Source organism: Penicillium antarcticum (genome assembly GCF_028974205.1).
Source record: "Penicillium antarcticum strain IBT 31339 chromosome Unknown utg000005l_segment0_segment0, whole genome shotgun sequence".
In the NCBI taxonomy this organism is placed as follows: Eukaryota; Fungi; Ascomycota; class Eurotiomycetes; order Eurotiales; family Aspergillaceae; genus Penicillium; species Penicillium antarcticum.
Genome location: NW_026695303.1, coordinates 3,571,879 through 3,594,149, shown reverse-complemented (window position 1 = coordinate 3,594,149; position 22,271 = coordinate 3,571,879). Strand labels below are relative to the sequence as shown.

The 22,271-nt window shown below is 48.6% G+C and overlaps 9 protein-coding genes across 9 annotated transcripts; 7 read left to right on the top strand and 2 right to left on the bottom strand.

The window, feature by feature from the left end:
• Nucleotides 1-263: 263 nt before the first annotated feature.
• N7508_006025 (cytochrome P450) lies at nt 264-1,914 on the top strand (the record flags this gene model as incomplete). The annotated part of the gene is made up of 3 exons (XM_058464091.1): nt 264-556; nt 606-1,412; nt 1,470-1,914. The coding sequence occupies 3 exons, from the start codon at nt 264-266 to the stop codon at nt 1,912-1,914; spliced, it is 1,545 nt and encodes a 514-aa protein (XP_058320569.1).
• A 794-nt stretch (nt 1,915-2,708) lies between these two features.
• Nucleotides 2,709-5,128, bottom strand: optB (small oligopeptide transporter, OPT family; the record flags this gene model as incomplete). Its single annotated transcript, XM_058464090.1, has 2 exons — nt 2,709-3,373; nt 3,427-5,128. The coding sequence occupies 2 exons, from the start codon at nt 5,126-5,128 to the stop codon at nt 2,709-2,711; spliced, it is 2,367 nt and encodes a 788-aa protein (XP_058320568.1).
• Nucleotides 5,129-7,024: 1,896 nt separating this feature from the next.
• Nucleotides 7,025-9,262, bottom strand: N7508_006023 (putative C6 transcription factor (Leu3); the record flags this gene model as incomplete). The annotated part of the gene is made up of 6 exons (XM_058464089.1): nt 7,025-7,791; nt 7,850-8,109; nt 8,166-8,603; nt 8,655-8,957; nt 9,016-9,122; nt 9,170-9,262. The coding sequence occupies 6 exons, from the start codon at nt 9,260-9,262 to the stop codon at nt 7,025-7,027; spliced, it is 1,968 nt and encodes a 655-aa protein (XP_058320567.1).
• A 1,173-nt stretch (nt 9,263-10,435) lies between these two features.
• N7508_006022 (uncharacterized protein) lies at nt 10,436-11,112 on the top strand (the record flags this gene model as incomplete). The annotated part of the gene is made up of 4 exons (XM_058464088.1): nt 10,436-10,577; nt 10,627-10,745; nt 10,804-11,010; nt 11,068-11,112. 4 exons carry the CDS (start codon nt 10,436-10,438, stop codon nt 11,110-11,112), a joined length of 513 nt encoding a protein of 170 aa, XP_058320566.1.
• A 413-nt stretch (nt 11,113-11,525) lies between these two features.
• Nucleotides 11,526-11,817, top strand: N7508_006021 (uncharacterized protein; the record flags this gene model as incomplete). The annotated part of the gene is made up of 2 exons (XM_058464087.1): nt 11,526-11,593; nt 11,634-11,817. 2 exons carry the CDS (start codon nt 11,526-11,528, stop codon nt 11,815-11,817), a joined length of 252 nt encoding a protein of 83 aa, XP_058320565.1.
• Nucleotides 11,818-13,248: 1,431 nt separating this feature from the next.
• N7508_006020 (uncharacterized protein) lies at nt 13,249-13,722 on the top strand (the record flags this gene model as incomplete). Its single annotated transcript, XM_058464086.1, has 1 exon — nt 13,249-13,722. The coding sequence occupies one exon, from the start codon at nt 13,249-13,251 to the stop codon at nt 13,720-13,722; it is 474 nt and encodes a 157-aa protein (XP_058320564.1).
• A 315-nt stretch (nt 13,723-14,037) lies between these two features.
• Nucleotides 14,038-14,570, top strand: N7508_006019 (GFA family protein; the record flags this gene model as incomplete). Its single annotated transcript, XM_058464085.1, has 3 exons — nt 14,038-14,158; nt 14,211-14,419; nt 14,490-14,570. The coding sequence occupies 3 exons, from the start codon at nt 14,038-14,040 to the stop codon at nt 14,568-14,570; spliced, it is 411 nt and encodes a 136-aa protein (XP_058320563.1).
• An 859-nt stretch (nt 14,571-15,429) lies between these two features.
• N7508_006018 (putative citrate synthase) lies at nt 15,430-16,155 on the top strand (the record flags this gene model as incomplete). The annotated part of the gene is made up of 1 exon (XM_058464084.1): nt 15,430-16,155. One exon carries the CDS (start codon nt 15,430-15,432, stop codon nt 16,153-16,155), a length of 726 nt encoding a protein of 241 aa, XP_058320562.1.
• A 4,547-nt stretch (nt 16,156-20,702) lies between these two features.
• N7508_006017 (Zn(II)2Cys6 transcription factor domain-containing protein) lies at nt 20,703-22,141 on the top strand (the record flags this gene model as incomplete). Its single annotated transcript, XM_058464083.1, has 2 exons — nt 20,703-21,150; nt 21,207-22,141. 2 exons carry the CDS (start codon nt 20,703-20,705, stop codon nt 22,139-22,141), a joined length of 1,383 nt encoding a protein of 460 aa, XP_058320561.1.
• Between the last annotated feature and the right edge of the window lie 130 nt (nt 22,142-22,271).

Below are 22,271 nucleotides of genomic sequence, written 5' to 3'. Positions count from 1 at the left end.
CTACCGAGACTGCTTACCGTTGCTTGCCTTTGCCTCGGGGATGATTCATTGACCCCAGATCATCCGGACGACTGCCTCTGCATAAATATCATGCCCCAGGATCTTTTGGTGTTTGTTTTCTAAAGTCAGCTTGAAGTATTCATTATATACATACCTCCACGGCTCCTGTCATCCCTGACTGTGATCGACATTGTACTTTTGGCCCGTTCTGTCGGCGCTTTTTTCATATTTTTTTGACATCTCCTATGTCATATACCCTCACCATGATTCTCACTCTCGAGAACGTCCCCTTCATTCTTCTGGGTCTGTTGGGCGCCTATTACTTGGTGCCGTACCTTCAGCGGTCGCACTTGCGGGACATCCCTGCTCCTAGCTTTGCTGCGCTCACCAACTTCTGGTTGCTGCTGCAGGCCCGCCGCGGCCACAAGTTCCAACGGATCGATGACCTCCACAAGAAGCATGGCAAGCTCGTGCGTATTTCACCCACGCAGGTTTCCATTGCCGATGACGCCGCTATTCAGAGCATCTATGGACACGGTAACGGTTTCTTGAAGGCGTAAGTTATTCTCACCCACCTAACAATATCCGTGACTAACAATCCTCAGTGACTTCTACGATGCCTTCGTCTCCATCCGCCGTGGTCTGTTCAACACCCGGGACCGTGCCGAGCACACTCGCAAGCGCAAGACTGTCTCCCACACCTTCAGTGCCAAGTCCATTGGCCAGTTCGAGCAATACATCCATGGCAACGTTGAGGAGTTCGTCAAGCAGTGGCAAAAGCTCGCTGATCTTCAGGGTAACCCCAAGACTGGTTACGCCAGCCTTGACGCCCTGAACTGGTTCAATTTCCTGGCCTTTGATATCATCGGTGACCTCGCTTTTGGTGCTCCTTTCGGTATGCTCGAGAAGGGTCAAGACATCGCTGAGATGCGCATGCACCCCAAGGATCCACCCAAGTATGTCGCCGCTGTCGAGGTTCTGAACCGCCGAGGCGAAGTCTCTGCTACCCTGGGTTGCATGCCTTCTCTCATTCCCTTCGCCAAGTACATCCCCGACAAGTTCTTCAGCGAGGGTATGCAGGCTGTTGAGAACCTCGCTGGTATCGCCATCGCCCGTGTCAACGAGCGTACCAAGCCCGAAGTCATGGCCAACAACACTCGTGTCGATTTGCTCGCCCGCCTGATGGAAGGCAAAGACGGAAATGGTAACAACCTTGGTGGCCCTGAGTTGACCGCCGAAGCTCTCACCCAACTGATTGCTGGCTCCGATACTACCTCCAACACTGCTTGTGCTATCCTGTACTGGTGCATGCGTACTCCCGGTGTGATCCCCAAATTGCACAAGGTTCTCGACGAAGGTATCCCCAAGGACATTGAGGTTCCCACCCACGCCATGGTCAAGGATATTTCCTAGTAAGTCACAACCGCTCATCCCTGCACATCCACAGGATTGAATCTAACAAATATCAGCCTCCAATGGGTTATCTGGGAAACCATGCGTATCCACAGCACTTCCTCCATGGGTCTTCCCCGTGAAATTCCCCAGGGCGCTCCCCCTATCGTCATCGCCGGACACACGTTCAAGGGTGGTGATGTACTGTCTGTGCCCAGCTACACCATCCACCGCTCCAAGGAGATCTGGGGACCCGATGCCGAGCAGTTCGTCCCCGAGCGCTGGGACCCCTCGCGCCTTACCCCCCGCCAGAAGGCAGCCTTCATCCCCTTCAGTCACGGACCCCGCGCTTGTGTTGGTCGCAACGTCGCCGAGATGGAACTCCTCGTCATAGCCGCCACGGTCTTCCGCCTCTTCGAGTTCGAGATGCAGCAGGACGGACCCATGGAGACCCGCGAAGGATTCCTGCGCAAGCCCCTTGGTCTTGACATTGGTATGCGCCGCCGCCGAGTCGCCGTTTAAACGCCTACCTATTGGAAGAATTATCATGCATTAGAAAAAGGATTGGACCTAGGGTGGAATTGGATCTTGGATGATCCGAATGTATATGGATACGAATCTGGATATGTGTGAACCCAGACATGCTGGTATCATTGTACGTCATGATTCGATGATTCGGTTTGTGGATGACATTTATCCTTCAGGTAGATGGTCATACCACTGCCGCTGATGAATTTCCTTTTTGTCTGTCTTGTCGTTTCCCATTTGGAGCTGGTCTTGGGACTTGTGCATATTGCGAATCTGACGAGTATGTATATATTATTTGTATATCTGCATTGCAATTGAACTATATTCAATGAATCCGTTCTTAATCAATAAATCATTGATATGGTGGGGTGGTTGCGGTAGGAGTACAGTCGGAAGTGCTGCTCTGGCAATCAAGGAAAGAGGCGATCGAGGAAACGACTCTCATCACAGATGTAACGTTATACAGCAGTCGCACCAATTGTCAGCTGTATAACGGTAACTAGGATTATCCTTGTAGGCACACATGATCTCGAATGAGCAGTGCGAAGTATATAGGGAGACCGTGCTCTGTGAACAGCTTGAAATTGAACTCAAAAGTTACTGGTACATACACGGAGAATTAGAAACTAATTAGGGAAAAGATCCAAAAGAACAAATCATAAGGGCATTAATATTCGTTGCTGGCGTTGATTAAATGGATATCCGAATATTAGCACCGGCACCTAATCGACATCTTCAACTAAGCCCATCACTGGACGGAAACCAAGATTTCCCTCAAGTGACACCATCTACCAAGAGGTAGGTCCGAACTTCTCGCCCTCGGAGAGAGGAACCTGGATAGCGGAATCCAACATGTCCATGGTATCACTCGCGATGCGGGTCCCCCACCACTCAGGGAAGGACGTGTCGGTAAGGTTGAGAGTCAGGAAGATCAGAATGGTGCAAAGCGCCAGACCGACGTCCAGACCGGCGGAGAGGACGTAGTTGTACTGCATCCACCATCCACGCCAGCGGTCACGAATGTACTTGTTAAAGACGAAACCGACGATACCCCAAGACAGGTAGTTGAGGGGAGTGGCGGGAGGGATCAAACCAGCACCACCGAAGATAATGGGGGCGTTGAGGTACTTGATCGGGGTGCGGGGGAAGGTGCGGGCGAGGAAGTAAATGACGATTGGAAGAATGAGACCGGCGAGGAAGAAGAACATGAGAGGAGAGTAGAGTTGGCCGGTGGAGAACATGCGAGCAGGACCGATAACACCCCAGATGACGGAGGCATTGAAGAACACACGACCATTCGGGCAAGTGTAGTGGTTGACCTGGTGTTTGTCGCAGACGTTCTTGATTGTGCCGAGGGCCCAGTTCATGGTGGCGATCTGGACGAGAGAGGACCACACACCGGCGACCATCTGAGCGCTGAATGTCACACGGGGAGGAATCTTCATGTAGTGACCTGGGAGGAAGTTAGTGACTGGAGATATTTGACGCGGGAGAGGAGAGACATACCAATTTTCAAGTCCTGGGTGAAGTACATCCCTTGGTACATGGTGATATAGCCGTAGGTCTTGAACAGCATCATAGCCATGGGCTTTCCGGGCTGCATGTATCCAATGATGAACTCGGTAATAACGTTGAGACCGAGATCAATGTTGGTGGAAGCCTTGATGATTCCAAGAGGAATGAACCAAACAGCGGAGATGATCAGGGCAATGAAGAAGGCCCACCAGCTGAGATGAGTGGGATATCCAAGGACAACTCCCAGACCAATGGCCATCATAGCGAGGAACAAAGCGAGATACCACCAGATAGGAACGGTCTTGTAGTTCGACATGAGGCGACCGTGAACATCTTCCTCTTCCTTGCCAACCCTGCGGAAGCGAGCCCAGATATCAACACCGTGGAAGAGACCAGTGTGGACCACCACAGCGACGATACTAGCGAAAGAAAGACCGTATGCCAGCATGAAAGTGGTCGACAAGAAGAGAGGGGAGTATTCCTTGTATTTCGCAGCGTCAAAGGTAAATTGAGGAGTGAGGATCATGCTGACGTTGTAGCTGTGGGCGGTGTTATCGTAGCTGCTGGAGTCACTGATCGGCAGGTACTTGAAGTAGAAGAGACCGGAGTAATGGATGGCAGGGGTGACGATCCAGAAGAAGAGAACCATACCAATCATGGTATTGGCCATGGCGTACCAGGGGGCGATCAGAGGACTGAAGTTGAAGCCGGAGATCTGAGTCCAGTCGAAAGTCATGGGGATGAGCGAGAGACCAGTCGCGCCACCAAAGAGCTGGTTGACGATGACATTGTTTGGCTTGATCCAAGTGACCCAAGCGAACACACTCAGGAAGGGAGCGATAAAGCCGGGGAACCAGTACCAAACGAAAGATCCAATCATGGCATATAAGAACATGCGGTACCGACCAAGCTTCCAGCCAGCGACCTTGCTAGGATCGGGAAGGGTGCGGTCGTGCAGCGCAGAGAAAAGGGCTGTGTTGATGAGAGTGGAGGGCCAGATCATGGCAGCGGGCTGGACGAGGAACTTCGTGAAGAACCCGGCCATACCAAAGCCAAGCATCTGAGTGGAGATACACATCAAGATTTCGAACCCCCAGCCGAAGCGCTGACCATAGAACGCACGCTGGGCCAAGAGGACATCCGTAGCGTAGGCGGCTCCACCACCGAATGTGGCGTTAGCCATGATGACCACAATTGCATGTTCCTTTTTGGTAAAGGTACCTGGGTTCAGGCAAAACTCTTTACCAAAGACGCGGAAGGTCTTGTTGGGCATGAACTTCTCCCAGGCCCTTCCAACTGGGAAGGCGGCGACCTGGGCAATGTAAGAGGGGATGACAATGTAGGGCTGACGCATGGAGAAAAGCATGTTCAGGGAAGATCCAATAGTAGCAAAGACTAAACCAATCACCCAGGCACGAATGGTGTTCACAGCACCGCCTTCATCGACGTTCGAGACAGCAGCGCGAACCTCAGGGTAAGGCGAGTTGTCGATGAGCTCGTGGGCAACGCTGATCTGAGTCTTCTCATCGGTAGTGTTCAGCGCCTCGTCAAGCTCGTCGACGACATCCTCAGGCAAGTTAGGATCCCAATGGTGGTGGTTCTTCAAGTTGCGCAGCTGCTTGAGGGCCTCATCCGGTGCGGCCTCGTCGACCATGGCGCCGGTGGTAATGGCGATAGACTCGTCCTTCTCCATGATGAATGTGGAGCTCAGATGTTGGCTTCACAAGGAGAAGATGGGCATGCGAGAAACAAGATGCGAGAACAAGAGGGGGTTTCACATATGATTTATGCGAGCACTACACACGAGACCGACGGAGCTCCGCCTTATCGACCGAAGGCGATATCTCAGGCTTATCCGAAAATGGATGTAACCTCGTATGGCGGGCCTGAGATGTAAATGAAATCGGTTGAGGATGGAGACCGATGATTCGAGGGAGAATGAAAGGTGGAGAAGGGTAAAGTGAGTAGGGGGTGAGAATCGACGAACGGGAGACGCTCAAAGAGGCGCATAAGGCAAAAAGTGAAAGTGCCTGGTGCCACAGTGAAAGCCACGACCCCGTCGTGGAATAAGCGCGGAACTTCTGATAGCTCTCAGACCACGCCCGCCACTGATATGGATAGAGATTGTATAGATAGCCGGTGGCGTTCCTTGGGTTACTTCTCAGAACCCTGCATCTATCATGGTCTCGATCGGATACCAGGGGGTTGGACCAGAGCAAACAGCCATATACTCCGGAGAATGCTTCTCACCATTGGACATGGGGCCAGAATTCCCCGGGGTTCAAGCGAAGGACCCATCGCCGAGACTGATAACGTTCAAGATACTAAAGAAGCAACCCCACTGAATAGCTTATTAGTGATAAGCCGGCGCACGCACGGTCTTGGGAGTTGGCGGAGACACGCCCGTATTGTCTTAGGTTTGAGGCTAAGACTGCAGCTAAATAGGCGGTAAACCAACCAGCAGCCCCTGTTGTAAGCCGATTCAGTCCATCTCCGGCACTAGTCGAAATCGAAATTAGCAGTAGAAGATTGGGCTGATGCCAAGCCATTCCGACGGAATTACCCCTGCAATAGAAACATCCGGTTATAGCCTCTTATCTCTGGGAGTTAGGCGAATCCCGGGGGAGATTGACCTGCACGATCGAGATGTACCCAGTCGTCAATACATGTGAGTGTATGCCAATGTATGAGGGTATAAGTGTTTACTTTTCCAAGGGGGATATTGATGGGAGCCCGAGATAGAGCAAGGCATGTGACAAGAATGCGGGGAACCTCTAGCGGAGATCCCAGCCTGCGCTCAAAAGCACCAGGGTGAGAATACTACAATTTAGTGGCAAACGTTGATATCGCGTGGCTTTGTCTCAGGCCGGAAGCCCTGCGGAGTTGCAGCGGAGTTGCAGGGGTGTGGATGGACGGGCGACTCGATTGGCGAACACTAAAACCAGGGCCGTCATGTGATGGACACGAAACAAAGACAAATTCCTATTACACAAAACAATTGGAAGATACAAGTAAAATGAATGATTGGACATGACTAAAACTATGCCACTTCATTGGATTAGTTGGAAGTGGCAAACATAGAGATATCCAAGCGAGAAATTTGACCTCGGTCAAGTATGCACCTGCAAACATCCCAAATGCCGACGACGTCTTGATGTAAGTGTCCCTCAGACGATGTTTCCACATGCCTGTGGTATCAACCCGAATATGGATAGTTTGAAGCCAATTAGACCATATCCACAATCTTCATTTCCTAACATCTGCCGACAGGATGCATGCCGCGCGTCCGTCATATCTGCAAGTGCGTCGACGGACCAGGCAACATGACTCGGATTTGCCGGTAAGATCTTTGTTTTGACATCTCAACACGGGATGTGGGCATGTTCATATGTGGCAAAGGCGGGCGGACGCATGCAGATTCGACTAGCCAAGATATGAGCCTGAGGTCGGCAATTGTGACAGTTTCGGGTAAAGCTTTCGACAGTGTCTTATCGCTGTGTGATATCGGATGTTGTAGATCAGGAGGGGTCAATAATAGTCGGTTAAATCTGATGTCCTCTCAAATCGAGAATCTCTTGTTGACGCATATTCACGGCAGATGATTTGCTATGGACCAATCAGTCGAGAAGCCATCTAAAGATAACAGTGCATCATCACTGAGTGCCCATTCGAAGTCTGCAAAGAAGTCCTCATCCATCTGGAACTGCTCTTGTGGGGCACTCTGATTCTGGATCGAACTTCCGAAAGGCTCGAGATTAGGATTGGATGCTGTCGCAGGGCGGCTTGTATCTGCAAGCAACGCGTGATTTCGGGAAGAAGAACTGTCAAATGGCTCAGTACCTCGCACTTTTGCCCGGGCCCCAGGATCGAATTCATCTCGCCACCACCAGACAGCGTCTAGAATCTGACTGAGAATTAAACGGCTGCGGATGCGAAGCACAGTGTACTCCGAGCCATCGGCTTTGCGGAAAGCCTTGCTGCTATTCCATAACTGATTCACAATGGTGATGGTTTTCGCTGCTATATCAGTCCTGTCGGTTGACATTTGTTTGGCCAGATTGATAGTTGCAAAGAAGCAAGTTCGAGCACGACTGGTCTCGAGTACACTGCAGGCCATGTTGCTTTTGAGTATTCGAAGCAGTGAAATTGAAGCAAGAAGCACACCGAAGCCGATTTGGACGGGTGCCATGGAAAGGAAACCCATTCGGTCACGCAGGGCTTGCACGTGGTCTATTAGATTGCAAGCGGTAACAATAAGGCGAGGAAGACATGCGCTAGAGACAGTTGTTTGGCTTTTGTAGAAATGGAAACTCTGGATTGCCATCCGACAAAGGAGAAGATGGTATCTTTCATCGTCTGTCCAGAAATGATTTAGTAAGGAAAGGTAGATATGGATTTTGACGAGAGAACACACCAGCCACTGTCTGCAATTCCAATTCATCCACCTGGCTTTCATATCTTCGAAGCAAAATGTCCAAAGATCGCTCTTGGTCAAGGGACATAGCACGAACTCCATTTTCTAGAACTGCGTCGCTGCATTTCGTCACGAGCTCCTGGCATCGAAGTTTTAAAACAAGGCTTGGGGCAATCTTATCAAATAACATCTGACGCTGGGTTGGATCCTGGGCCAAATTTACCAGGTTCCGCGGAGATTGACCTTTGATCACACATGACCTGCCCAATTCATTAGTGTGGTTCCTTTCTCAGGTCGTGCTCATTTGGCAACTCACCGTTGGTACACAAGAACACAATGTACCCAGAGCTCTGAGCGTCGTACCATATCTAATTCTGAGGGAGCTGGAATACTCACCCTAGAAAATTCATGGCTGGACATTGGGATATGAAAGCCATTCTGCATCGCTACATGCAATAGCATTCCACTCAAAGGAAAGGTGACATCTGGGCGGTTCTCCTTGGGAAACGGCCATGTCAGCAAGAGCAACATGCCCTGAATTGTATGCCATGGCGCACATGTCGATAAGACTGACATAAAGGCCATTTCCGTGATGTCCTGCGCCAGTGCTGTCTGTAGTGTTGGATTCTGGAGATAGGACCGACTGCAAACACCAATCACGGCCCAGAACAGGAATGGTGACTGTGCGTAATAAGCATTCGGCGTGATTTGCGGGTCGAGGATTGGCAAAAAAGAGGCAAAGTGTCGGAAGAACCTGTGAAATGTCAGTGCTGGCTTACCACGAGATCACTGTAGGCTCATTCACAATTGATAGAGGTCATCAATTTCCTGCCCAGTCACTGTGGTTCCTTTCAAGGTCCGAGGCACTGTGGCATCATGCCCTTCCAATTTTGACAACGCATTCACCGGTGCAGTATGTTCCTGTGGATAGGGCGCCGGTGGATCCTGCCAAACCCCCGAGGAATCATCGTGCTTTGGTTCAATCGGGACTTTCATTTCTGCCGCGGCAGTCAACAAATCGATTGGCGTGAAATGAGGGTTCACCTGTTGAGAGTTTTGCAGTTGTTGGCGCAACTGCTCTCTCTCTCGTTCCAGGTCCTCAAGGCGTCTGCGAAGTACGTAAGATATAAGATTCCCGCCTGTGGTACTCCTCTGGAGACCCTTACTGACGCTTGTGCTCCCTCGTGAAGCCATCAGATACGATGCAGTCAATCTTGAGTTTGCGACACCGGTAACAAGGCTGGTCCGGATCCAAGTAGACATCACATTTTGCCTGAAAAGTTTAGTACGTTGTCTCCAGTCGTCTGCGATCGATCATACCTTTTGCTGGCGGCACTCATCGCATGCTTTCTTTCCCTTCTTGGGAAGATGTCTAGCTCTTCCCATTTCAGCTCTGTTCCAAACGAAGAACATGGAGAGGGCCTTACGAGGTGCTAGGGGCTCGGACCCTCGGCATTCTGGCGTCGGGATGTCAATGTACTAAATAGAGCGGAACCGGCGTCAAATCTCTCGTCGCATTCGAGTATTGTTTGATGTTTTGCAGTGGAATTGAGGGAAGAAGGAACTGTAGCTTTGCCTTCCCGGTACCGGGATGGGAACCGGGATACACACGTATTCTGATTGGCCTATTTTACTGCTGGTCACGTGACATGACGATCCACATCTTCACCGACTGCCGGGAGATCTATACATGTGCATCATTACAATGAACATACTTACAATGAAGTAAGTACAGTAGTATGCACGTATAAACAAAGAACATATATATAGTTCATAGATATACCATTCTTACAACTCCAAGACATGAAATGTGGCGACATTGGAAACGAATTATATTGTCACAAATGCACAGTTCATCATTTTTATTCCCGGGTCTGGGTAGAGTTTATTATGTCGAAGCCGATATATAAAATCGAAATTGAGGCAAAGGCCGATTGAAATCGGGGTAAATAATATGTTCTTGCATGATACATGGACCAAGTACCACCCCATCTGCGTAATGCAATGCACGATTGATTGGACTGTCGAGAATCGAGTGTCGTCTCAAACGCACAAGACGGACTTGCCGTCGTGGAATGGAGTGACATGGTGAGATTCGAATTGGATAATGCTGTAACTTTGAACAGACTTAGTGGTACCGTCAGCCAAAGCTGTAGCCTTTTTGGCTCATTCCCACATACCCTGGAATCCTAATTATTGCGCACATGTCTGCCTCTTAAACATGACCATTGATGGCACAAAATGATGATGCCATGCTTTAGGCAGTAATGCAAAGGATGCTTGGATCACCACAACGTCTTAAAAATACAACCCGGATAGGACTATGGAGATAGCCAGGGCAACATGGCAAATTGGCAGGCCTAGCTCATGTCCCATGATTGAGAATCAATTGAGAACCACCGAATGTTCCATATAGTATTGATATTGTAAGCGCCACCACCACCACTTACGCTGGAGAGGCAAAGCAAGGTGTATTAAAATGGCCTCACCGTGACATCACCGCATCTGAGGTCGAACTATATATGCCAAGGGGAAAATGCTAGCATACCAGTAGCCAAGACCAACTTTACGTTACTATACATAATTATGAGTTTCGATATTCCCACCGTCGCCGAGATCCAACTCGCTGCGGAAAGCGGGCAGCGCATTACACAAGGCGATGTTTCAGCAATCTCGCAGGCCGAGAGTGCGCTGACCGGACATGGACCTGCTCGAGGTGGACCGGCTGGTATTTCCACCTCGCTCTCTAAGAGGAGCTCAGTGCTCATTCTGAACAGCCGCCGCTCAGAGCCTGTCAATGCGACAAAAGAACTTTGAAAACAAGGTTGATGAAGTTTCACGGAAGCCCTCCAGCTCAATCTCCGTCGCAGATGCAGATGAAGTTCAAGCAACAGAGGTTGGGGGACCCGAGAGAAGTTCTGTACAATTGTAAAACACTAATGAGGTTTCCACAGGGACGAGCATTTAACCAACCGCCCGGCATCGGCTTTGTTACTGCCCAGGTCCGGTCAATCGCCGACAATAATGAGGCATTAGGACTTACTGCTAGTGCCGATGTACCTGTTTATGTCACAAAAGATGATGCACGAGATGCGCAACATGCCGAAGCTGCTGTCTATGGAGGCCAAAATCCTCGAGGTGGCCATGCGGCGCAGTTGCAGGTAAGTTTGGACAGAGAGCCTAGTGGCAAGAGTTGTGCTAATCGGTTTCGGGTGCAGAGTGTAGCAGACAAGATTGAAAATGCTAGGCGGATTATTTACTAGTGATTGATCTCACAATTTGAACATTGCACAGATCGAACCTGAGCATAATGCACCGCCAGCCTAGGGATAGTTATAGCTAATGTCATGGCTATACTGTACATATTTATGTCGACTTCAAAATATACAAGATAATCTTATAAAGGTAATCCCCAAGCTGAAATCTCTGTAATATAAGAAATATGCTCGAAATCTGCTGGTCATCCATCTCTCGCAAATGATCGCCATTAAGTTTACTATTTGAACGCCGAAAGCCTTTCTTGACCCAACTGCGCGACAGTTGAAATAGTTAAATAGTTTTCGGCATTTGCATTTCGACATAGCAAACTCCCAAAGACTTGATATGGAGCCTATAATATCCGGATAGTCCTTTTTTACTGCCATTCTGGCTATATATGAAAGCTCCCATAGCTGACATGATCAGTGGGAGCGCAATCAAAGACCTCGCACCCTTTGAGCGCAAGGCGGCATTGACAATGCCTGAGTCTGCCTTACAAAAAGGTTCTTATTTACTTACTGGTAAGGTTATTCAAGGAGTTTGACAAATTCGACTTTGGCACATTTTGCGAGTCTCCAAAGGTCCTTCTCAGCAAGGGCCGGATACAGGATGCCATCGACGTGCTTCGCAAGATTGCCAAGTTCAACGGTGCCCCAGAGCCTACCTTGACTCGACGATTTCGAGTAAACTGGCCGTGCGATATGATATGACCCAGCTGAAGTTGTCCTGGCTGCCAGATCAGATGCCAAAGGAGTCGTCATGGACATGTTTAACAATCTAGGTTTCCTGCGTGGTCTCTTCATGAGGAAACTTGAATGCTTCACATTCGTCCTACTGGCCTTAGCTTACATACCAAGTATCTCGCTCTGTAGGCATTCTAATACTCACATCTACGAGGCAATTACTGGTCAGTTAAATTAGCCGGCTATTTCCTCCCGATCGTCCTGCTCCGCAACAATGTAGATAGTGGTGCCAGAAGCGTCACTGACACATAGCGCGAGTATGTGTACATTTACTTGCCAGGAGTTATTGGAGCAGTTATTGCCTTATTCTCCGTCCAGCTACCCTTGATCGGGCGAAACTGGTCACTGGTGATTTCAGCCGCTTTGCAAGGTGTCTCTATGGCCAGGTACACCCAGGTCAAGGATACAGCCAGCTACGTCGGCCAGAATGCCCTGGAGTATGTTATGCAGAGCATGAGTATCTCAAAAATATTCCATTGATAATGAGATGACAAATATTAGTACTTTAACGCCGTTCCTTACGCGTCAGCGCCCGAGATTTTTGACACCTCCTACCACGCCAGCGCTAGCAACATGCTATCCTGCCCGGCCCTATCGCTGGCATCGTGGCTCCATTTGCTGGTCAAAAGTACATAGATGAAGGTAGGGATGGTGTTCTCTGGCTTGGGGCTGAGGGTATTTGGGTGTCAGCCTTGCTTATGTGTTTCCTGCCCATTGAGATGAGGAATAGGCAAATTTACTGATTGTGCCTTGAGCTTACAATCGGCAAATTCCAGTGCCCTGAGAGTCAATTATAGAGGTGGCGGAAAGTCCCACGAAAGCCATCGACACCATGTCTCAGTAAGACATGAGCATGAATGAGTTCCCACTGCATCAACCCTCGAGAATAGAGCCATAATGCGACCGAATGAATCAATCCCTTTATACAGGAAACTATTTCTAGCTTTGATTTAAGCTGTATCCATAGTGATCTTTGGTAATCTGAGTAATAGCTAAGTACTGAAGAATGACTGGAATTACTGCCTGAGGCGAGGGACAGTTCATGACGTCGATGTTTTCTCTCATCTTCGACCGACGTGGCTTTTTCATTGCATCGTTTTTCCGTTGAGGTGACAGCTTTGTTGGGATGAGATTGATCAATCCCAAACCCTGCACGGAAGTCAAAGCATACACGTATGCCACTGCAAGCTATACAACTCACAGCATACATAATCCAATCACAAACACTTACTCTATCATCCACTGCGGTACATACCGGGGGCCAAAAGTGCCCTGATCCAGCGGATTGGGTTAGCAACGGACTCCGACCTGCCAAGCCGTGATCGCCCCTAAATTGGGACTCCGACGCAAATCCCTGCACATACCTTTGACCGAATGTTCAGTTCCTGATTGATCACAATGCAGAAAATCCAGTTCTCCAGCCTTACACCCCTGCCCCTCCCAGTCTCCTGGGAGACCATCATCGAGAAGCTTCACGATCATGGAGCTATGATCGAGCAAAACCCACTGGTGATCCACTACGAGCGGTGTCCACCGCCAGTAGACGCGCCGCACGATGAAGCCCTTCGCGCCTGGTACGAGTTGACCGACCGTATCGATTATATCCCTGGTCTGCTCCAAGGGAAGATCCGGTATCGTGCCAGCTTCGAGAACACCCCCTTGGGTCTCAAAACCCACATTTATGCACCGCTGGGGGTCGATATCCGGAATGAATGGAGTGTCTCCGAGCGCCCGTTGGGTGAATCGCAAGATAAGCAAGGATTATATCTTCACGAAGAAACTGATTTGCGGTGCCCGTTTGGAACGGCGTTCTTTGTTCGCAAAAACATCGAGCAATCTCACTCGACTCTAGTGGCGCGCTTAGCCAAGTGATGGAGGGGCAGCTTTGGGGTCCGTATGCTATGGCGGGGCAATAATTTGTCATTCTGATGCAGTCAATTAGCCAATTAATGAAGCTGATACGATTTGGAATTCACAATTTGTGGAAACGGGAAAAAGCTCCCCCAAAGCCAATTCTGATATGACGCAAGGGTACTGGGTACCTAGTCCCACCAGCGTAAACATGCGGTCGGCGGATGTAGTGGAGACCTGTAGCCAAAGCTCAGCAGTTCCACGGGAATCGACTCTTAAATAGCTCTTCCTCCCCTCTCCAAAGGTCCTCAAGCTGAGAACCTTGTGAGAATCAAAATGCCTCTTTCTGGACACTGCCTTTGCAAAGCCGTCACGTACACCGTCGACGTGGACGCGCCCCTCATTACCGCCTATGACCACTGCGATGACTGCCAGCGCCAGAGCGGTTCGACCTACTGTACATCCGCCCACTTCCGAGCAATTGAATTGGCTTGCTGACTTTGTCTTAGCTCTGGTCACCGTCGTCCCCAAGGACAAGCTGACCATCAAGGGTCCTACCAAGAGCTGGGCCGGTAAGGGCTCTTCCGGCCACGCCGTCCACCGCATCTTCTGCTCCGAGTGTGGCTCCCCCATTGCCCACGACCCTGATGCCGCTCCTGAGATCATTGCCCTCAAAGCCGGAACCCTGGATACTGAGATCAAGAAGACCCTGAAGCCAGTATGTGTACATGGATTGCGAGTCACATATGTGACACTTGGTATTGAGCCTGAGCTAATTTCCTTCTTAGGACACCGAGATCTGGACCGTCAGCAAGCTTCCCTTCTGCCAGGAGTCTCTGGCTCATCCTTTCAAGAATATGCCCGAGTAAGCGGCGCACGTTACAAAATGAAATGGGGATGTTCTATGGCTTTTTATGAGAAATTATGATACGACGAAAGAGTCTAATTTGACTTGAATTGATCCATTCAGGCTTCTGCTGTGTAACCTTGCCAGATCCCCACCATATAGAGTAACGAATGACCAACGTAGTATCCGAAGTTTCGGTGTATTTTGGATCTCAAATGTGGGAGCATGGCAGCATGGCAGCATGGCAGCATCAACGATGTCCCTCACCGGACCCCAGTGCTTTATTAGCATATCCTTTCCAGTGTTCGCATCTAATCATGTCTAACGGTACTTTGTTCATTCGCGATTCACGCACCAACGTGGGTTATGAGATTCCAATACACCGCAACGCAATAAGTGCAACCGATCTAGGCAGAATTAAAGCGCCTCCAATTGGGAGCCACGGGGCAGACCAATTTGCTCATGGATTACGTGTCTACGATCCAGGTCTACAAAATACTGCAGTCACGGAATCGGCAATCAGTTTCTTGTGAGCGATACTAGCCTTCCGTTGGAATTTTGGCTAATATACTTGTAGTGACCACGAGCAAGACCTGCTTCTGTATCGCGGTTATACCCTAGAACAAGTATGGGGAGCAGACTTTGAACAAATGTTCCATTTGCTAGTTTGGGGGATATTTCCAACTGCAGCCCAGCGTGAAGAGCTGCAGCAGACACTGGCGCGGCATATGCAAAATGTTCCTGACATAGTCTACAAGGCTATACTCAATCTTCCGTATGATTCCAACGCTCACCGCGATGCTTTCTTTCTTTTCAGTACATGAGTTATCTAATGATATATGCTGGATGATAGAAACAAAACTAGCCCACTTCCATTGATCATGGCCGGATTATCAGCCTACCTCGCAGGTGTACCAGATGTCATGCCGGCCTCGCGCGAAGCAACCATGTATCAGACGGACACTGAAATTGCTGATGAGGTTATCTCCAAGACTGTCGCAGCTTACGGCGTAATATTCGCCATCGTACGCTGCCACCGACTGGGACTTACTCCCGAATTGCCTTCTTTGGATCTACCTTACTACGAGAATGTATTCAGAATGGCACGACTCGTCAATCCAACCCCCAGTCAGGAGGATCTAATGCGCATCTCCTATTTCCGCAATTTCGGAAATCTCAACGCTGAGCACGGAATGGCCCTATTGGTGTTCTCAACACTAGTCACAGCATCTTCACTGACCGATCCCATCTCTTGCTTGATCTCAGCGGTAGCCGCCGCCCACGGCCCATTGCATTTCGGAGCAACTGAGTCTGCTCAGCGTACACTTCGCGAAATTAGAGAACCAAAGAATGTTCCTGCATTCATTGAAGAAGTCAAAGCAGGTAAACGGAAGCTATTCGGCTATGGCCATCGGACCTATAAGGGCATGGACCCGCGCGTGCATCCTATTAAGAGCATTCTGAAAGATCTCACCCATGTGGACCAGCCATTGCTGAAAGTTGCCGAGGCTATTGAGATGGCAGCTGGAAAGGACGACTATTTTCTATCTCGCGGGTTGTATCCCAATGCAGACTTCTATGGGAATTTTGTGTTCACTGGGATGTAAGTATAAATTACTCTGGATGAAATGACCTGACACCTTCTAACGAATGACTATAAAAGTGGCTTTGAGCCTGATATTATTCCGGCTGCGATGCTTGTCCATCGCATCATAGGAGTTATGGCGCATTGGAGAGAATATACTGGTGAGTAATGTTATTTGATAGTGAAAGTCAACAGTCTAATTGATGAGGCATAGTCAATCGGGGTAAGCTATTTCGGCCAACCCACATTTATACGGGTCATGTCAAGTCTTTGCTGAATCCTGTTGCAAAAATGTGAAGTGATGAAATGTTGCTGGCACGAACTTGAGATATCAATGGAGATAGTTAGTGATTATTTCATTCTTCAAAAATTTATGGCTAGTATACACTGTGCAGATTTCAAGGGAGACCTACTATGTATGATATTGAAGGTCTGTGTGAGTGTCTTAGCAGGTTGACTTATACCTGGTGAATAGTAAGCAGTACATGTGAACGGTGTAATTAACTTTTCAAGTCACCACCGCTACTGTCAACAAAATCATATTCCACACACGCTGAATACCACATTGAAGCAACAATGAGCGATTCATATAACTCTCGAGCACCTCTTGACGAGGAGGTTAACGAAACGATGCCCTTGCTACAGACCGCACCTAAAAATACGCCCTATTCTGTGTTCACGCCAACACAGAAGCGCCTCATTATCTTGAGCGCAGCCCTAGCATCAAGCTTTTCTCCGTTGTCGGCAAACATATACTATCCGGCTTTGAATTCACTTGCAAGGGACTTGCACGTCAGTGCATCTCAAATCAATCTCACAATCACTTCATACATGGTATGGTAATTCATTTTGGCTCCGCGATTAATTGAGATGGCTAATGATAATGATTGACAAGGTATGTCAAGGTCTTGCTCCTATGTTCACAGGCTCCCTAGCAGATCGAGCAGGCCGTCGACCAGTGTACATTCTATGCTTCGTGATCTATATTTGTGCCAACATCTCTCTCGCTCTACAACACAACTTTCAAGCCTTGCTTCTTCTCCGTGGAATTCAAAGTTGCGGTAGTAGTGGGACCGTTGCCCTTGCCTCTGCGGTGGCAGCTGATATTATCACATCTGCCGAAAGAGGCACATACATGGGTTTCACTACGCTTGGAAATATCCTCGCACCATCGATAGGACCGATCATCGGAGGTGCCTTGAACAAGTACCTAGGCTGGCAGGCAATATTTTGGTTTCTTGTTCTCGCAGCTGGTATTTTCTTCGTACCCGTATTGCTGTTCTTTCCAGAGACATGTCGAGTTATTGTGGGTAATGGGTCAGTCACTGCAGTCGGGTGGAATAGTCCATTATGGAAATACACACGAAAGTTTACGCCTGCCGCCCCTCCCTCTACATTGCAGAAGCCCCTCGGCCATGCGCACAGTCCGTGGTCTGCTTTACGTCTGCTTTTTCACAAACCTGTCGGACTAATCATTTTGTCGAATGGTGTGATTTTCGCTAGTTACTACGCCGTCACAGCCGGAATTCCTGTGCAATTCGAGAAAATGTACAATCTCGACGGTTTCCAGATTGGACTTTGCTTCATCCCTGCAGGACTGGGTTCTTTGCTCAGTGCAACTGCCAACGGAGTATTAGTTGACTGGAACTACCGGCGAATCCGCTGTCGAGCCGGTCTAACGGTACACAAGAACCAGAAACAGGACATTCTCGGCTTTCCAATTGAAAAGGCGAGGTTGCAGATTGGCCTACCAATGACGGTAAGCTGCCTTGTCATATGCGAATGTCTCAATAATATGATGGCCAGGCTCTGACTTCGTCTTCTAGATACTCGCGTCAGTCTCTATCGTGGCCTATGGGGCGCTGCTACCCTTGAAACCGCCTCTTCTGGTTTCACTGTTGATTATCTTTGCAATTTGCTTCTGTATAACCGCGGCGTACAGTGACATCAATATCTTAATAGTGGATCTGTACCACGACAGGCCGGCCACTGTAATGGCTGCTAACAACCTTGTCCGATGTTTTCTTGGCGCTGGTGCTGCAGCCGCTGTCAACCCCTTGATTCGGGTAATCGGTGTACAATGGACTTACTGTATTGTTTCGCTTACCGTGATGCTGATCCTACCTCTTCTCTGTGCGGTTTATTCCAGGGGTTGGCGTTGGCGTAAGAAGCAAGCTGAGTTTGATATCCAACAGCGGAGTGTACAAGATTAGAGGCAACTGTGGTTATAATTCGAAACCAAACAATGATATCGTGGTGGTTTTGAATATTTATATTAGCCTACTTCCTACTTGATGTTTCGCACTTTCAATCTTTTTGTTTCATCAAGGAGTGATGTCGTTTGTGGTAGTAATTATGTACATGTTTGTCATGGTGGCTTCACAAGTTAACTCCCATATACCTCTCAATAGCAAGGAATTACGTCTCCGGTACCCTGGATGCAAGTGGATGAAACCAGGGATGATATTGGACATCAGGGGTATGATATAAAATTGAATACTCAATAACAATACGCTGATAATGTCACAGAGACAACAATTGTTCCAGAAATCAGCGGAAAGGAATTCGATTGCAACAAACGGTATCTGGTCCTGTTCGTTGACCTTGACGTTATCATGCCTGGAACGAGTACAGAAACCGTCATCTTACATTGGTATCAATCGAATCTCTTTAAAAGCTCTTCAAGCCACCATCCATCTCAGCTAGTTCCTGACAAGAACCATGAGGATGACCCGGACATTGAAGCTCCCTACATTGCTCCTCGTGCACCACCAAACACTCATCATCGTTACGTCTATTTTCTGTTCGAGAAACCCCCAGCCTATCGCTTCCCGCGTTGCTTCGCACATATCTTCCCACTAACTATGGAGGCACGTGCAGGCTTCGACGTTGCAAAGTTTATCCAAGCTGCCAAGCTGGATTCCCCGCTTGCGATGAACTATTTCGTTGGATGGCATGAGCCTGCAAGTGGGGACCCTTCTTCAGCAGTGCCGAGTGCAACAACAACTTCTTTTCGTTTTGTGGACTGTGCTACAAGCTCTACCAGCCTCTGTAAGCCTGATGGTATGATGACCAGATGTGTCTAGACCTCCTATGAAATATGGGATAGGACATTCGGGGCCCAGGGTAGCTGTAACTACTATGGGTTTGGACCCCCGTTGCAGAGTCTAGTCTTGATCGTCTGGGGGAACATTAACATAGGATATGAATACAGTTGCACAGTAATGAATTGAGAATTCCAAATAATATGTGCATTGTAAATCTTGCTCGAGTTTCATGTATTTCCTTGGTCTCTTTTTTAACATTGCTTTGGGTGCTGTGTATTTGGTATATTTACGCTCATAGCGTTTTAGTATCTTCGCCACAACAAATCTTCTCCCTCAGATCAAGAAATTGACAATGTTGAAGCCAAACAAGAAAATATGAACTGGATCAAGGTTGCAGTAATAGAGGAGTAAGGCTTCGGTTGGCGAGACTACCCACAATGGAAATTGGGCTTTTGTACCAAGTAGCAAAATGCATCAGTGAATATTACACTACGAGCCACTTACCGTGCGTCTATAGCTAGATAGATTATGTCATCTCATGGTGAGCTACACTGAGAGACTGACTCTAAAGAAAGGAGAGTTGTAACATTGTCATCTAAGAGCACCCTGAGGCCCTCCTCAACCACCCAGCCTATAATGGAAGTAATGAAAACAATCAAGTGGTCACTTGTTTGATCACATGCCATTGAGGGCTCTCGGACGAAATCCTCAGCATGATATAGCAGACGTTTGATGTGAATAGTAGCAATGTTATTCCACAAGGTAATAAATGCTGTTGGTCTAACTGTCTCACAGGTTGGATAATCCATATTAAGGTAGACCAAAGGTTTGATATACCGTTGCAGAACGAGGTCGTCACTTGGAAAGTTCGCCTCCTCTTTCAGAGTTTCCCAAGCGCTTCTATCAAATGTGCGAAAATTGAATCAAGATATCTCTGTGTGATGTCCTTGAAATATCCCCCTAGAGCTCTGGCAAACCTTGACGTAACTAAATTTAGGAACACGTTATGATTGCAAGCTCCAGATAATTGCAATACCACAGAATCCGGTTTTCGAACAAGAAGTAGCTTATTTCGAGCTCCTCATAATGAATGATCCAAAAGTTCCCCTACTCAAGTAGCTTGAAGAATCATTAGATTACACGCTCTCATAAGTATGCAAGATACTTCTATGGTACTTGTGTGCCGGTCTCGGGCATAGGTAGGACGAAACAATTTGTCAATTAAGTTCTTTGTTTGTAACTCAACCCGGCCTTGGCAGCCGTTGTTGAGGGATCTAATCTTTGGGCGTGAGAAAAGGACAGGTCGAATAATGTTTTTAACTGCAGTTCAGGGCGTTGGACAACCATACGCTTTATCCGGTGATGTGCAGACTACCATCAATGATCCCAGGATACAAATATTCTCGAGAAACCCGACAACTGACATATCATAACCATCATCACTAAATGATTTCAATCACAAGCCTTGAGCAACGAACCTTCTTTAAAGGATATTCTCTCCATATCCTTTACATTCCTTACAATGAGATCGGTAACCCCTGATTTGGACCCTTCCCAAGCCATCGATGAGGAGCCGAGTCGGAAGATGCGCGAAACCTGCAACGCCTGTCAAGCAGCCAAGATAGGCTGCGGACATCAACGTCCCAGGTGTGCACGATGTGAAAAGCATGGTCTCGTGTGCATATACTCCATGTCATTGCCATTGGGAAGGCCTGCAAAGAACAAAGTCAAGCGTTCTCGGCCGGTCTCAGGCGAGCAGATGAGAGGCCTTCGGTCATGCTCTGCTAATCGCGTGGTTCGGCAGGAAAAAGATACGAGGGAATCGAGAAGGCGGCTACAACCGAGTCTAAGAGTAAGCAGAGACTCGGTTTCGTCGCACAGGAGCGACTCGAGTGTCGAGGAGGTCACATCCGAGGTTGGTGACTTGAAGGTGCCTGGTTGTACAGATGTTACGGCAGTTGGATTCTTTGGTAAGTATAGACTGAGACCTGGAATATAAATAGACCGACAATAACTTCTCTTGTAGAGACTGGTGATCCTATCGGGGACTGGATCCTGGAGCAGGAGTGCGCTATCGCCCGGGGAGCAGGACCGGTTGACTATTCAGGGTTATTCCACAATTTGACCTTCGAGAATAGGTCCATTCCAAAGAATCCCACCTTCCAGTCAGGATTTAAACCGTTGTGCATTCCGTGGACTCGCTTTCCAATACAGAACCAGGGCCTTCCCGCACTTGGCCATATGGCGGACTCATCTCTCACTATTCATATTGTGGATAGAGGATTGGCCTTTGCCAATATAGCTGCACCGATGACTGAGAGCAGGGCATACTTTCCAGCTCTATTATGCACCCCCGGTACTCCCATTGCGAACGAAGATGAGGCCTTCTATCCAATGCAGGATCCATGGAGAGTTCCTGGGATGCCCCCCAGCAACTTTTTCTCGGGCCCTATGGACACTTGCAGCATGGATCAGTCTCTTTCGTCAGGAGAGAGCGATACAGAGTCACTTTCCGAAGGAGCCTCCTCCCTTCGCTGTGATTGCCACGAACTGGCATCTAGCGAAGTTGTTCGAGCAGTGGAGTCAAAGAGTACCCGGAGGATGCTGTTTCACCTGGGAAGGGTGCAGCATCAGGCAGAGAGAATACTCGAATGTCCCTTCTGCAGCGTGTCCAAATCCCGGGCTAATGTCTTCATACTCATAGTCATGGCAATCGACACGGTGCTGCCCATATTGGAGATGACGGCGACATCGGCCAGTGTCGATGTGGATGGAGAAGTTCGCTCGGCTCGAGGGGAAGTGGTGGACCTCAGCCAGTCACGGGCATGTCTGTCTAACTTGTCATTTGTTGTTCGTCAGATTTATAAAGTCTTGCTTTCTGCCTCCCCTTCTGATGGGCAGTTGGCCTTGGCCGATGAGACAGACCGGCGACTGCGATTGATTATTCAGTCGATTGAGTGATCAATGGCTGGGCTGAGGGCTGTATAAATTGCTGAGCGTTTGATTTCCAACACTTCAAAAATTATCCAAAGACATCTTTCGAGTAGGAGTACACCCGGGTTGCCAATATCTGATGTAAACAATAGTATTA